This window comes from Bactrocera neohumeralis, chromosome 4, assembly GCF_024586455.1.
Source record: "Bactrocera neohumeralis isolate Rockhampton chromosome 4, APGP_CSIRO_Bneo_wtdbg2-racon-allhic-juicebox.fasta_v2, whole genome shotgun sequence".
In the NCBI taxonomy this organism is placed as follows: domain Eukaryota; kingdom Metazoa; phylum Arthropoda; class Insecta; order Diptera; family Tephritidae; genus Bactrocera; species Bactrocera neohumeralis.
The window spans coordinates 47,389,476-47,402,410 of NC_065921.1; the positions used below are offsets into that span (position 1 = coordinate 47,389,476).

At 35.1% G+C, this 12,935-nt stretch overlaps 1 protein-coding gene across 1 annotated transcript in view; it reads right to left on the bottom strand.

Moving 5' to 3' along the window:
* Nucleotides 1-8,911: 8,911 nt before the first annotated feature.
* The window catches only part of LOC126754583 (uncharacterized), a 286,545-nt gene continuing 282,521 nt past the window's right edge, over nucleotides 8,912-12,935 (bottom strand). The window contains exons 3-4 of the mRNA XM_050466687.1: nucleotides 10,054-10,286; nucleotides 8,912-9,081 (exon numbers count right to left, since the gene is read on the bottom strand). Of these exons, the coding sequence (XP_050322644.1) occupies nucleotides 8,926-9,081; nucleotides 10,054-10,286 (389 nt within the window). The 3' untranslated portion in view covers nucleotides 8,912-8,925. The remainder of the gene's footprint in view (nucleotides 9,082-10,053; nucleotides 10,287-12,935) is intronic.

Genomic DNA, 12,935 nt, shown 5'->3' on the forward strand with positions numbered 1-12,935 from the left:
GTTTTATACATAATACATTATATACATCATTTACAGATTATCACGGTTCATCCAAAACTTCCATTCAAACCAATAGATACTAAAGTATCAAAAACAAAAGAGGCTCAGGTTTCATTGTTTGCAGCCATGAACACGAGCGTATGTGTAATTGATCATTTAGGGCAGGCTATTAATCACTCTTTTACCAATGAAGAGGATAAAATAAAGTTACATCGAACAAAGTGTTCAAATATCATCATGAATGTTTAGGCACCACATTTCTCTGATCTACTAAAAGAAGGTTTGAAAGGTCAACCTTACAGTATTCTAATTGATGAATCAACCGATATTGATGTTATGAAAAACCTAGGAATTGTAATAATCTATTACAGTAATCATTTCGAGAAGGTCGTATCTACATATTTAGATTTAGTAACGTTAAATGAGCCCCTGATTTTGAAAGTGGTATAAGTCAAAAATTTTAAAAATCTACTTTATCAGCTATTACTTATCAAATCTTAATAAAATAACATAATCTGAAGAGATTAGCAGCATGCCATGCAAATTAACTTTTTAAAATGTGTTTATTTTTTAGTTGTTAACTGAAATACAGATATTGTTCGTTTTGATAGTGGTATAAGTCAGTGTGTTCACAAAGTAATTTTGTCATGTCTTCAGATAGTGGTTCAGGTATGATGAAGTAAAACTTTTAATGTAAAAACCTACTATTGAAAGTTAATTGTAGACATTTTACGGCGAATAAATAAGTAATGCTCCCAAGAAATGGAAACGAATATGATATCGTCTTCTGATGAATCAGCTCATAGTTTAAAAGTGAATTCGGAACCCTTACAAATGGAGAAAGCAAAATGAAATCAAGAAAGAGGTCACGCAATCAACAGATTTATGCACAAAATATAAGAAAACTGAAGAGAAATCGTGGAGAGGAATATGAAACAAAAAACTCCAAGTCCGTGAATGCTAAACTTTTCGAAAATATAGATTGTCTTTGTTCCAAAAAGAGTTTAAATGGAATCGGATATGAAGACAGGAAAGCTAGTTATGATTATTTTTGGAATTTAGCAAGTTTCGAAAAACAGAATATGTTTCTGTATAGTTTGATTAAAAAACAATCAATAAAACAAAAACGCCCCAGAAATCACAAAGGATATATGAGAAAATGGAGCCTTAAGTTTAATCTATGTGTATGTATGAGTTCGGAAGTTTCTGTTTGCAAAAATTTTTTTTGGATACTTTCAAAATATCTAATGGAAGATTATTCTTCTTATCTTAAATTCTGAAACACCTGGAATGGATGGTCGTGGCAAAATGGCTAGTTCATCTAGAAAAACAGATGAAGAAAAAATTAAAGTAGTACGAGATCATATTCCAGCAAGTGAGAGCCATTACACGCAATCACATCAAACTTCAGGTCAAAAGTATCTAAGTGCTGACTTAGATATTCGAAAAATGTGTGGGCAATATTTGGAAAAATGTGATGAAAATAATACATCATGTGTAAAGGAGTGGACTTCTAGAAAAACATTTAATACTGAGTTCAACCTAAATTTTACTATTTTACATACTCCTCGTAAAGACACGTTCCAAAAGTGTGATTCTATAAAACTTAAAATTAAAGCATCCAGTAATGAAGACAAGAAGTTTCATCTTATGGAAATTCATGATTCACATCTTAAAAGTGCCAAACAGGCTAGAAAAAGTTTAACAGATGACATACAAAAAACAAAAGATAACCCGAGTGAAAATTACGGATTCACATTTGACCTACAGAAAGCGCTTCCTTATCCAAAACTTTCTGTTTCGGTAGCTTACTATAAGCGCAACATGTATGTATACAATTTAGGGTTTCATAATTTCCACAATGGAAATGCTAAAATGCATGCATGGGATGAAACAATCGCTTCAAGAGGATCACAGCAAAATAATAGCTTACAGTGATGCCTGCTCAGGACAAAATCGAAACATTAACATAGCTTTAATATGGTTAAAAATTGTTCAGTCATCTGATAATAATGTTGAAACAAATGATCATAAATTTATGGTATCGGGCCATTCTTTTTTGACAAATGATCGCGATTTTGGTTTTATAGAAACTAAAATTAAAAAATCGAATTATTTATACATCTCTGAGCCTTATTATAATTTAATAAAATCATACAAGATAAGAAACCCATTTTCGGTAGTACATATGGATCAAAAAGATTTTATTTCTACAAGACAACTAAAGAACCAACGAATAATAGAAAGAAAAACACCAATGGAGAAGCTTTGCCTTGGTTAAAAATACAATATAATATATCGATATTCTAAAAAATGCCCCATATAAGATGTTTTATAAAACTTCCTTGGATGACAACTCCGAATTCAAAGTATTAGACCTCTCACCTAAAAAAGGAAGACCTAAAATATACGGAAATATTGATTTACTTCCATTATACACAACCATTAGACCAATAACAAAAGAAAAGCGTAAAGATATGATAGATCTACTACCCTATATTCCACCAAATTTTCACAAACACTTTATTTCCCTAAACACTAATGAATAATTTACTTAGTCACAATGAAATGAGTTTGAATAAATGTTAATTACTAATCAAATTGTTTCATTTGTGGTATAAGTCATTTATAAAGTCATGCAGTTAATTTTGAAAGTGGTACAAGTCATTTAAACCTTTCAAAACCACATTTTCTTTTAAAAATGGCTATAAATTTCACAATCATAATAAATACTTGTTTGTTGGGACTACTCTACTGTCGAAAAATCATAATCCATAATGCAAGAATATTTTTTAATCCTTTAAAATGACTTATACCACTTTCAAAATCATGGGCACAAATGACTGTGATGCTAATAGTATTGTTTCTGCAATTAAAGACGTTCTTCAGCGGTTTGAATTACAATTAATAAATATGATGGGTATTGAAACCGACAATGCATCAGTTATTACTTGTGTACATGAAGGTGTTTACGCGAAATTAAAAAGAGAGGTCCCTCATTTGATTTTAGTCCGTTGTATATGTCATTCACTACAATTAGCCGCCTCTAGTGCTGCCAAACAGTTTTTATCACGAAATCTAGAGTATACTCGTATAATTAGTGAAACTTACAATTGGTTCTCCCGATCTGGGTCAAGACAAGCTAAATAAAAGGTTTGTATAAAGCAATAAATAATGGAAAAGATCCACTGAAGATCGTGCAGTTCTCTCAAACTAGGTGGTTATCAATTGAATCAGCTGTCTCACGGATATATAACCAGCGGCTGGAGCTAAAAACTCATTTTTCAATTGCTAAATTAGACGAAAGATGTTACACGGCAGAAGTCTTGCATGGGATGTATAACGATGACATTAACTTTGCGTTTCTTGCTTTTCTTTATCCAATACTTACTGAACTAAATAGGGTTAATAAATTATTTGAGTCGAATGATGCAGATCCAACAAAACTAAGTGACTAGTTGGCGAATTTAATTAAGTTACTTGTTAATAAGATCAAACTGCCTACCCAAAGAGTGAATCTTTTTACTCAAAACATAAATGATTTCATTGATCCAACATGTAATTTATGGTATAGATTTAATACTGCTATGACAAAATTAAAAGGACAGGGACTAAAACAGAGTGACGAGAAAGCAATTCGTCAAAGATGCATAACATTTATTGTGAATTTAATTAATGAAGTTAAAGTTCGATTACCTAATAATGCCGGCATAATGATCATGATCAAAAGAATTAGTGTTGATAGTGCACTAAACCCTAACAAATAACCTATTACTGATTTAATCAAATATTTTTATCACAATAAGAGTGAAGACTTGATTGCACAAATAGACGACCAATGGTATCAAATTCATACCTTAAAGTGGAATGAATCTAAAGATACTAAAAAGTTTTGGCATGAAGTTTTGGCCTTTAAGGATGCTCAAGGACAAAGAAGATTCAAAAAATTGGCTATTTTGCTATGTCAATTTTGATATTACCTCACTCTAATGCTGACGTCGAGAGACTTTTTAGTAATATGAACATAATCAAAAGTAAAAAGCGTAATAAGATGGATCAACCAATGTTGGATCACTGCTGATGGTGCGAGAGACTTTTTAGTAATATGAACATAATCAAAAGTAAAAAGCGTAATAAGATGGATCTACCAATGTTGAGATCACTGCTGATGGTGCGAGCTGGTTTATCTTTAGCTGGAAAATGCTGTTACGATTATGAGATACCAGATAAAGTCGTTCGGCAAATTGGAACTAAAGATGCTTATCGTTCTCAAGAAAATGAGCTTGAAAATATTGTCGATAGTTCTTCAGAAGAAGAAAACAATTTTAATCTTTAATTACGAAAATAATAAATAAAAAAAATTTAATCTCTGTTATTTGTTTAATAGATAGAAATAATTTAATATATTCATTGTATTTTTATCATTTTAAAAGTATAAACTTTTAAATTAGTTTGCGAATAATAATAATTATTTATTTAAAATACCTTAAATTTCAATTTTATGACTTTTCTTTCCTTTTCGTTTAAATATTTAAATTAGTTAGTTCAGCTTGGAGACAGCGCTGGTGGTTTTTTAGTGGGTTTAGAGTCGACACTAGTGGTCCCTGGAAAAATATTCTGGCAACACTGGACGCGGTTTTCCGTCAAAACTTATGAGCGACAACAGAAAGACTTTTATAGGGGCTCACAGAAGAACAGTTTGTGGATTTCATTTAGCAAGTTTCCCCTGAGATCGTACAAAAGTACGCTCCCCAAGGCATTAGTTGGCCATTTATCCCCCCAAGCGCTCCTCATATGGGTGGGAATCCGCAGTAAAAAGTTTGTAAATTTAATTACAAAGAATTCACAATGTTACTAATTCGCATTGAAGCCGTACTCAATATACGGCACCAAGGCACTTTCTCAAAGGAACACCCATTCTGGCCACACCTGAGCCAAATTCTCCATAATTTCAGTCGGCGATAGAAAGAAGATTATTTAAAAGACCTCCACAACAGGTGTCGATGGAAAACATCAGAAAATGCACTTAAGCTTGGAGATTGTGTCCTAATTGATGATGATTGTCTCCCCCCTACCGAGTGGCGGCTTGGACACCTAGAAAAGCCTTACTATTGCTCCGATGGTCATATCCGAGTAGTCAATCTTCCGATAATAGCTAAACGTTGTCAAAAATCGTTAAAACAACCGCCTAAATAAAAAAAAATAATAATAAAACAATATAACTAAGTTACATTCGGGCCATATACTGTGCCGCCACCGACTTCGGCTTCGCAGCCGCCCCCCGCCCGATGCCCGCTCTGTTTGCGTCCACACCGGTTGCAGCACTGTCCTATTTTTAAGGGAATGACGCCGAACCAACGTCAGCAGGTGGCTCAGGCACGTGGACACTGTTTGAATTGTTTAGCCAAACTCATGTCACGCAGAAGTGCGTATCTGGCACCATGTGCCAGCTCTGTGAACGCCCGCATCATACGCTGCTACATCGAAATCCAAGATGCGTCCATCTGCGCTCCGCAGCCGTGATGTAGGTCGATATACGTAACCAAACCGAGCAGCACGAACCCGTCGCTGAGAAGTCCTCGCAGCACCTCGTGCCTGGCGTGACAAACCTCAGCAACGTGGTCGCTACTTTGCAACAGCTACAGCTCCTAAGCTCACTATTCGCTAGGAGGGCCGGGATGGCCAAATGAGTCTCAACGTACCACACCAGCACACAACCCTACATAGATGCACAACACCGACGCACCGCATTCATCATTTCACAACACACATTCCAGATCACTTCACCACACATCATCCACAATGTCATCGCTAAGCAGATATCGCAGCTGGCCAACACCCCACACCAAACAATATCAAAAAGGAAAAACGAGTAGTGGACCGGCCTCTTTCTATATCACGATCGCGGAAACAACGACCGGGCGCTCGACATTTTCTTTATTGGATATTTAAAAAAAAAAATTATTAAAGTTGTGCTTCTTTATAATTATGTAACTAGAGGACCCGTCCACGCTTCACAGTGGCTGATACATGGATAATAGTACTACTACCATCTATATGATTTCTATTAGTTGGATTATAACTATTAGTTAATGAGATATAGCATTTTTGTGAAGCAACTTGTGTTAGTTTACAAAAAAATGGATCATAAAGCATTTCGGGTGTTAATAAAGCATTGCTTTTTGGGGGAAAATACTGTTGAATTTGGGCTCAGGGAAATCCACCGAAGAAAAGATATAAGAGGCGAAAGCTCGGTGCAAAGAGGGTGCCTCGCAAATTCATAATCCAACAGAAACAACAAATAACTGATTCTGAGAAGTGTTTGAGAGCTCTTTAAACGCCCTGTAGTTCGGTACCATCGGGGAAGAGCTAACGATATGACTAATTCCTAATCATTAGAACCAGTTCCAGCCCGATTACTCGCAATGTTATTTAACTAACGATTTTTATGTCCTACGAGGGTAATCGAGCGGTGCGACGCTGCATTACCAGTCATTGGTGAAATGACTAGTTCCAAAATCGTAAGTGAATCGCTAATACAGAATCGCTAACGTTTTCATTAATTCAAAATGGCTAGTGATTTGACTGATTCCAAATCGTTAGTGATTTCGTTAATTCGAAATTACAGGTGGTTTGACTGATTCAAAATCGTTAGCGATTTCATTAATTCTAACTCGCTAGCGATTCTACTGGTTTAATTTTACGAAAATAAAAGACATTTTTATGAAATTCAAAGCAATAGATTTATTAAATTCAATTATACATATGTATTTTTTAATTTATTTTCTTACTTAGTAGTTTTAAAATATGTACTATCTTACATTATATTGTTATTTATTAATCATTTTTTTTCTTCATTTACCAAATGATTTTTTTTTATTACGCGTTTTTTTTGACGCTGAAGGGCTTGGCGCAGTTGATTTTCTGGCGATCCAGCGTCTATCCCGGTAGGAATGGACTCTAAAATAATTAAAATATATTTGTTATTAAATGTTTTAATTAAAAAGCTTGTCCTGTTCTTACCAATAAGGGCGTCGAAAAAATTTGTAAAGCCTTTGAGCGAATCTTTGCCCAACACTCCATTAATATTGTACTGCATGGCCAATTCGTCTGTTATAATATTCTTCAGGTTTTTCACCACTCCAGAACCCTGGAGAATTTGAGTCATACATTTGATCTGCAAGAAAGTAAAGGGTTGAAACGGTAAAAATAAAAAAAAAATCGAAATTTACTGAAACGTATTTAAAATAAGGAAATCGAAAGAAAAAATATTACTTACCTAGTTCTTCTTTCCGCGAACTTCTATATTTTCATTAATTCGGCCCAAATCTGTTTTGTTTTTAATTGGAAATTCTCTCATTATCGATGAGTCGTCGGTGCGTTCTTTCAGAAGCTCCTGAATGAGGACTTTCTGTTGCGCTTCTTCTTCTAGGAGCACTTGGTACTGTGCAGAAATTTGGCTCATTTTTCTTTCCATTAGTTCTAGAAATAAAAAATATATATGAATGAAAAGAGGAATATACTTGTTGGCAGCTTATACTTTACCTTCGAAGAAAGCCTTTAAAGCTTCCTTATCTTCGCATTTATTTTTCTGTATATACTTGATTGTAGCAAGTCTTTTTAATTCGTTTTGGGTTCGGTCTCCTACCTACAATTTTCTTAGCTACCTTCATTTGTTTTTATTTTTTATTATTATAACTTCTTTATTATTATTATTTGTTTTATTTCACTTTCAAAATTTTTTAACGTTAATATTATATTGATTGATTATTATGGTATTAATGTATACCTTATAAATTACTTTACACTTCACTTTTTTTATTTTTTATTCGACTTTAATTTTTTCACTAACAACACTAAAATAAATTATTTTTATTTAAGGAATGTCTGTTCTTTATTGAACTTTTTCGACTGCTCTTCAACTACAATTGACACTCAAGATCTAAACAATTTAGTGTAAAAATGACAACGGCCGACTGAGCGATCGATCGAACTACAATTCCTGCGAATTTCTGCAGGATTAGTACGGGACACTAAATTTATGTTGAATTTTGATCTGCTCGCACATTGTTGTTATTGAAATTTCATATACGCATTGAGTTTCGCTTTTTAGGGGTGGGTTTTTTTCAGATTCGATGCCTCGTTGCATTACAAATCATTAGCGAAAAGACTAACTAGGGGTAATGCATGAAATCGCTAGTAGAATTCGCGCTCTGGTAATCGCTTGACACCAGCCGAACTACAGGGCGTAAACTGAATTTTTGCGTCGGTGTGTGACAATAGAAACATACATAGCTCCATCATTTCCCACTGAAGTTCAATCGACAGTCTAGTGAACTGCACATGATGAACCGGTTCTCAGGCATGGAAAGACGAAAAAGTCGGCTGGAAAGGTTATGACATGACTGATGTTTTGGGATGCACGTGGTATAATACATACTCAACAATTGATTACTGAGCCAGTTATAATCTATTTCACTGCGTATTTGGTTGCAGTTCCTTTCAACTATTCCAAATACTTAGCAATTGTATGTATGTATGTATTATTTTTTAGGAAGAATCTGTTTATAATTGTACGCATTTATTCAAATGATTCCTACAAATATGAATTTTGAACAAATGCTTATGATTTGAAATATAATTGTGTATTTATGAGTTATATTAAATTTTAACATAAAGAGATAAAAAGTATCCTATGTCCTTACCCTGGTTCAAAGCTACCTCTCCACCAATTTTCAGCCAAATCGGTTCAGCCGTTCTTGAGTTATAAATGGTGTAACTAACACAACTTTATTTTATATATATATATTAATTATAATAATAATAAATAATTTATTGTATGATACCTTCGCCGGAAAACGAAAAAAGGTAGTTTTTTTTATTTACGGATAGTGATATATATGTATATAAATTGTTCACATTGCCCTACACACATACCTGATCGGTAAAATTATCCGTGTGGAACAGCACTTTGACATAGTTGGTCTCACTGATGAAAGTCTGCGGCTGCTCGGCCTCGCCACAAAACATGCCGGGCTCACGGCGATTGGATACATCAGTCTTCGCATTGCCATCCACAATCTGGTGCGAAAAGAAATACACAAATATTTAAGTACATTCATAGAAGTAAACACGGAATAAAAAACGAAAATGTTTATCCTTCTTACTTTGGCATATGCAATTTTCAGTAATTTCATTCACATCCACTTTGTATTGCTCTGCCTTTGCAATTGAATGCATATCGTGGAAAACATATCAATAATGCTTTTACTGGTTGCTTGTTGTTGTAGCTATTTTTGTTACCTTTAAGGCGCTCTAGAGTAAGCTAATAGTATAAAGCATACGCAACTATATTTAAGTATTTTTTCACTCTCATTTGTTATAATTTAAGTAGTCGGTCCCAAATAAAAAGAAATAAATGAAAAACCAAAAAAAAAAAAATTATAGTGACTACTAAATACTCAACCCAAAGTACTACATAGTGACAAAGTAAAGCCACAAAAATTGAAAAATAAACTTTATTCTACCAACAGGCGCCCATAGAGTGAGTATAGAATTGCATCACCCAAATGCGCTTCAAGTGCTTTTCACTTCTGGTCGCTCCCATAAAGCTGAGTAATCATAAATTACAGAATGCTGTATTTTTTCAAAAAGGACGTAGCGTCCAATACGCTTGTCCGCGTCCATAAATCAAATTTTTCCAAGTGGTGGTAGTAGCTTTCCAAAAGTGGCGCATGCATATGAACTACTTGAATTTACTGCATGCTTTCAGACAGCGCAAATACCAAAAAAAATTTGGTTCAAAAAATAAAGGTTGTTGCGTTTGTAAATATATACATATGTATATCAAAAAACTCCACAAACAATATATTTACTTGAGTGAAAATATTTGCTAACGCCAGTTTTAATATTGGCTCGACATGCAAAAGTACGCCATAAATTGCGTGGAGTGCTCGGCAGCGTCTCTAACCACCGCTCTTATACTCCCTTTTACTCTTAATACAATATGTTTTTTCCAGTCTTTTCTCGCCACACACAAAACGCCACACTCACCTGTAAATAGCCGCCCTCGCAGTGTGTAGCATTCAGCAGTGTGCCAACTTTAAATTTTTTAAAACGCAACCGCAACACAAAGTCCCGCGGTGCACCTTTTAGCGTACGGAAACGGTACCAACAAGTTAACGGCCGGCCTACATTCAGGCTATTCACCTCCGGCGAACTGACATCCTCGAAGATGTCCACCGTTTTATTGCACTGATCCTTGGTGAGGTCCGCTGCGCCGCTACCTGCAATGAGGTGTAAGAAAAGTGTAAATAAAGTTGAATTCCAGGAAGTATGTGAAGAAAAGTAAACATGTAGGCACTCGTATATAATAAAAATTGGGAAATTAAGGTAAGGTTGACATACTTTTCGTCGCATTAAAAGAAGTAATTGAGTATATTCAAAATTTAGTTCTCAAGAGACTCCAGAAGAAATAGGTGCATGAATTTAACATACTTTACGTTTGTCTCTGCACTATTTAAATTAAAACAAATAATATATATCATATTTGTAGTTTTAACAGATCCTTTCATATTATTAAACGAGACTAGTCTTCAGTGGAATAAATGTTTTTCAACGTTTTCCGAAATAATTTACTTTTAAGACGCTGGACAACTTATAGTAGATTATTTGTAGATTGGCATCGCTTTCGTCTGATTGTGACTCACGAAGAATTATTTGCAATATGTTCAGCAATGTTTATTTGAAGTGCAAAGAAATAACGTACGTACAAAATGCATATACTTACATTAGACTAAAGATACTCATAAAATTATATATTATTTTTGAAGTTATTGAAGCTTAAAGTCTTTAAATTATATGCAATCGTCACGGGCCACGAGATCAAAATCCATCTCAAATTTTATAGCTTTGTAGCGCTCTCCAATAATTTCTCAAAATATACTACTATTTGCATGCGTTCATTTGCAAAACTAATTAATTTTTTACCTATTAAAAAACATTTATTAAAACTCTATTCCATAACCAACTCATATACATGTATATAGGGTGATCCGTTTCAAGAAATCCGTTTTTTAAAGAAAAAAAAAAGAAACTTCAAATTTTATGGAATATTATTATCATTCGAACATCCTTTAGCACCTATTTTTTGAAAATTCTCTTTCAAATATTGGCCGCGGCTACGTCTCAGATGGTCCATTCATTGAGTTCAATTTTCGATGACTCGTTCTAGCATTTCGACTGGTAACTGGCGAATGATACGCGTAATCTTTTGCTCGAAGACCTGAATCGTTACGTTCTCACTTGCATCATTTTTGAAGAAATCTAGACCCATGATTACACCGGGCCACAAACCACCACAAACGTTTTTTTTTTCTGGATGAAATTAAGCCAGAAATGGGATTCATTGCTGAACAAATTGTGGCTCCAAACAGTCGGATCTTCTTGGAACTTTTCAAGAGCCCATAGAGTGAAGCGTTGTCGTTTGTGAAGGTCGACTGGCTTCAGTTCTTGCATAAGCTGTAATTTGTACTCTTTAAATTTAAGACCTCTACGTAAAATGCGATAAGACGTTCCATACGGCAGTCTTACTTGCTGCGAACGTCGCCGAATGTACTCTCTACGGTCTTCGAGTACACTCTTAGCTACGGCTGTTAATTTTCCTCACTGCGTGCTGGACGTAATCTATTCGGTCAAAAATTATCCAATCATGAATCCTGGGTTTGAAGATGGGTGATGATGTTGCGAATAGTTCCCTCCATAACCCGATTATGTTGACCATAAGTTGAGCGAAGCGCGCGAAACACATTCTTTACAGAACGTGAATTTTCGGAATGCAGTTGAACGATACATGACATAGTTCAGCGAATTAAAAGACAGCGGCTACGCTGGCTAGGTCATGTTGTCCGGATGGATGAAAACACTCCAGCTCTGAAAGTATTCGACGCAGTACCCGCCGGGGGAAGCAGAGGAAGAGGAAGACCTCCACTCCGTTGGAAGGACCAAGTGGAGAAGGACCTCGCTACGCTTGGAATATCCAATTGGCGCAACGTAGCGAAAAGAAGAAACGACGGGCGCGCTGTTGTTAACTCGGCTATAATCGCGTAAGCGGTGTCTACGCCAATTAAGAAGAAGAAGAAGTTGAACGATTTATAAACATTATTCAGTCAACTTTCGAAGCAGAAATAAAAAAGATAGCCACAAGATTTTCTATAAATGGCAAACATTTTTTAACAAAAACTTTTCTTATTAAAACCTAACCCATTTGTCACCCAACATGCCAACACAATCGAAACTACTTTCAAAAATCGCTGCATACTTTTGACCGCATTGTCCGCTTTTCTTGATTGTCATTTTCATTACTAAACGAGCGGTGGAGCATGTTGTGTGGCGCGCAAACTACTGTTAGCTCCAACCGTCCAATTCAGTTTGTCAGAATATGCATGATATCATTATTTAAATTAATTTAAAATTTTTTCAGGCGTTCAACACAGCGCTTATGCAATTCAGCGCCATTACAGGCACTCAACAGGTCGTGTGTAGCATACCAAATTGTTGGCTATTTTCTGTTGTTGTATGTTCCTTTTTTTCGCCGCTGATGAACTTCATCACTGTCCTTAATTTAATTTGTGACTTTTAAATGATCAGAAAACATAGTGCTGAATTTGTAATTCACGTTGCATTCTTTTTTGTGAGTTTTTGCCACAAAAACCCCGCGACGTGTACACAAACTGCTAGCAGCATTCCACAATTCCACCGCGGTCCATGTATTGAAACTCCAGTGTATAACACTCAATCGATTGAGTTAGCGAGTGGTGTCGTTATGTCGCAGTGCCGTTTTATATGGCACAAAGAAATATCGCAATTGTTAACAGCAGAAGAAGTAGTCGCTTCCTATTTCTTTTCCTCCCTCCTCCTCCTCCGATCTCCCTCTC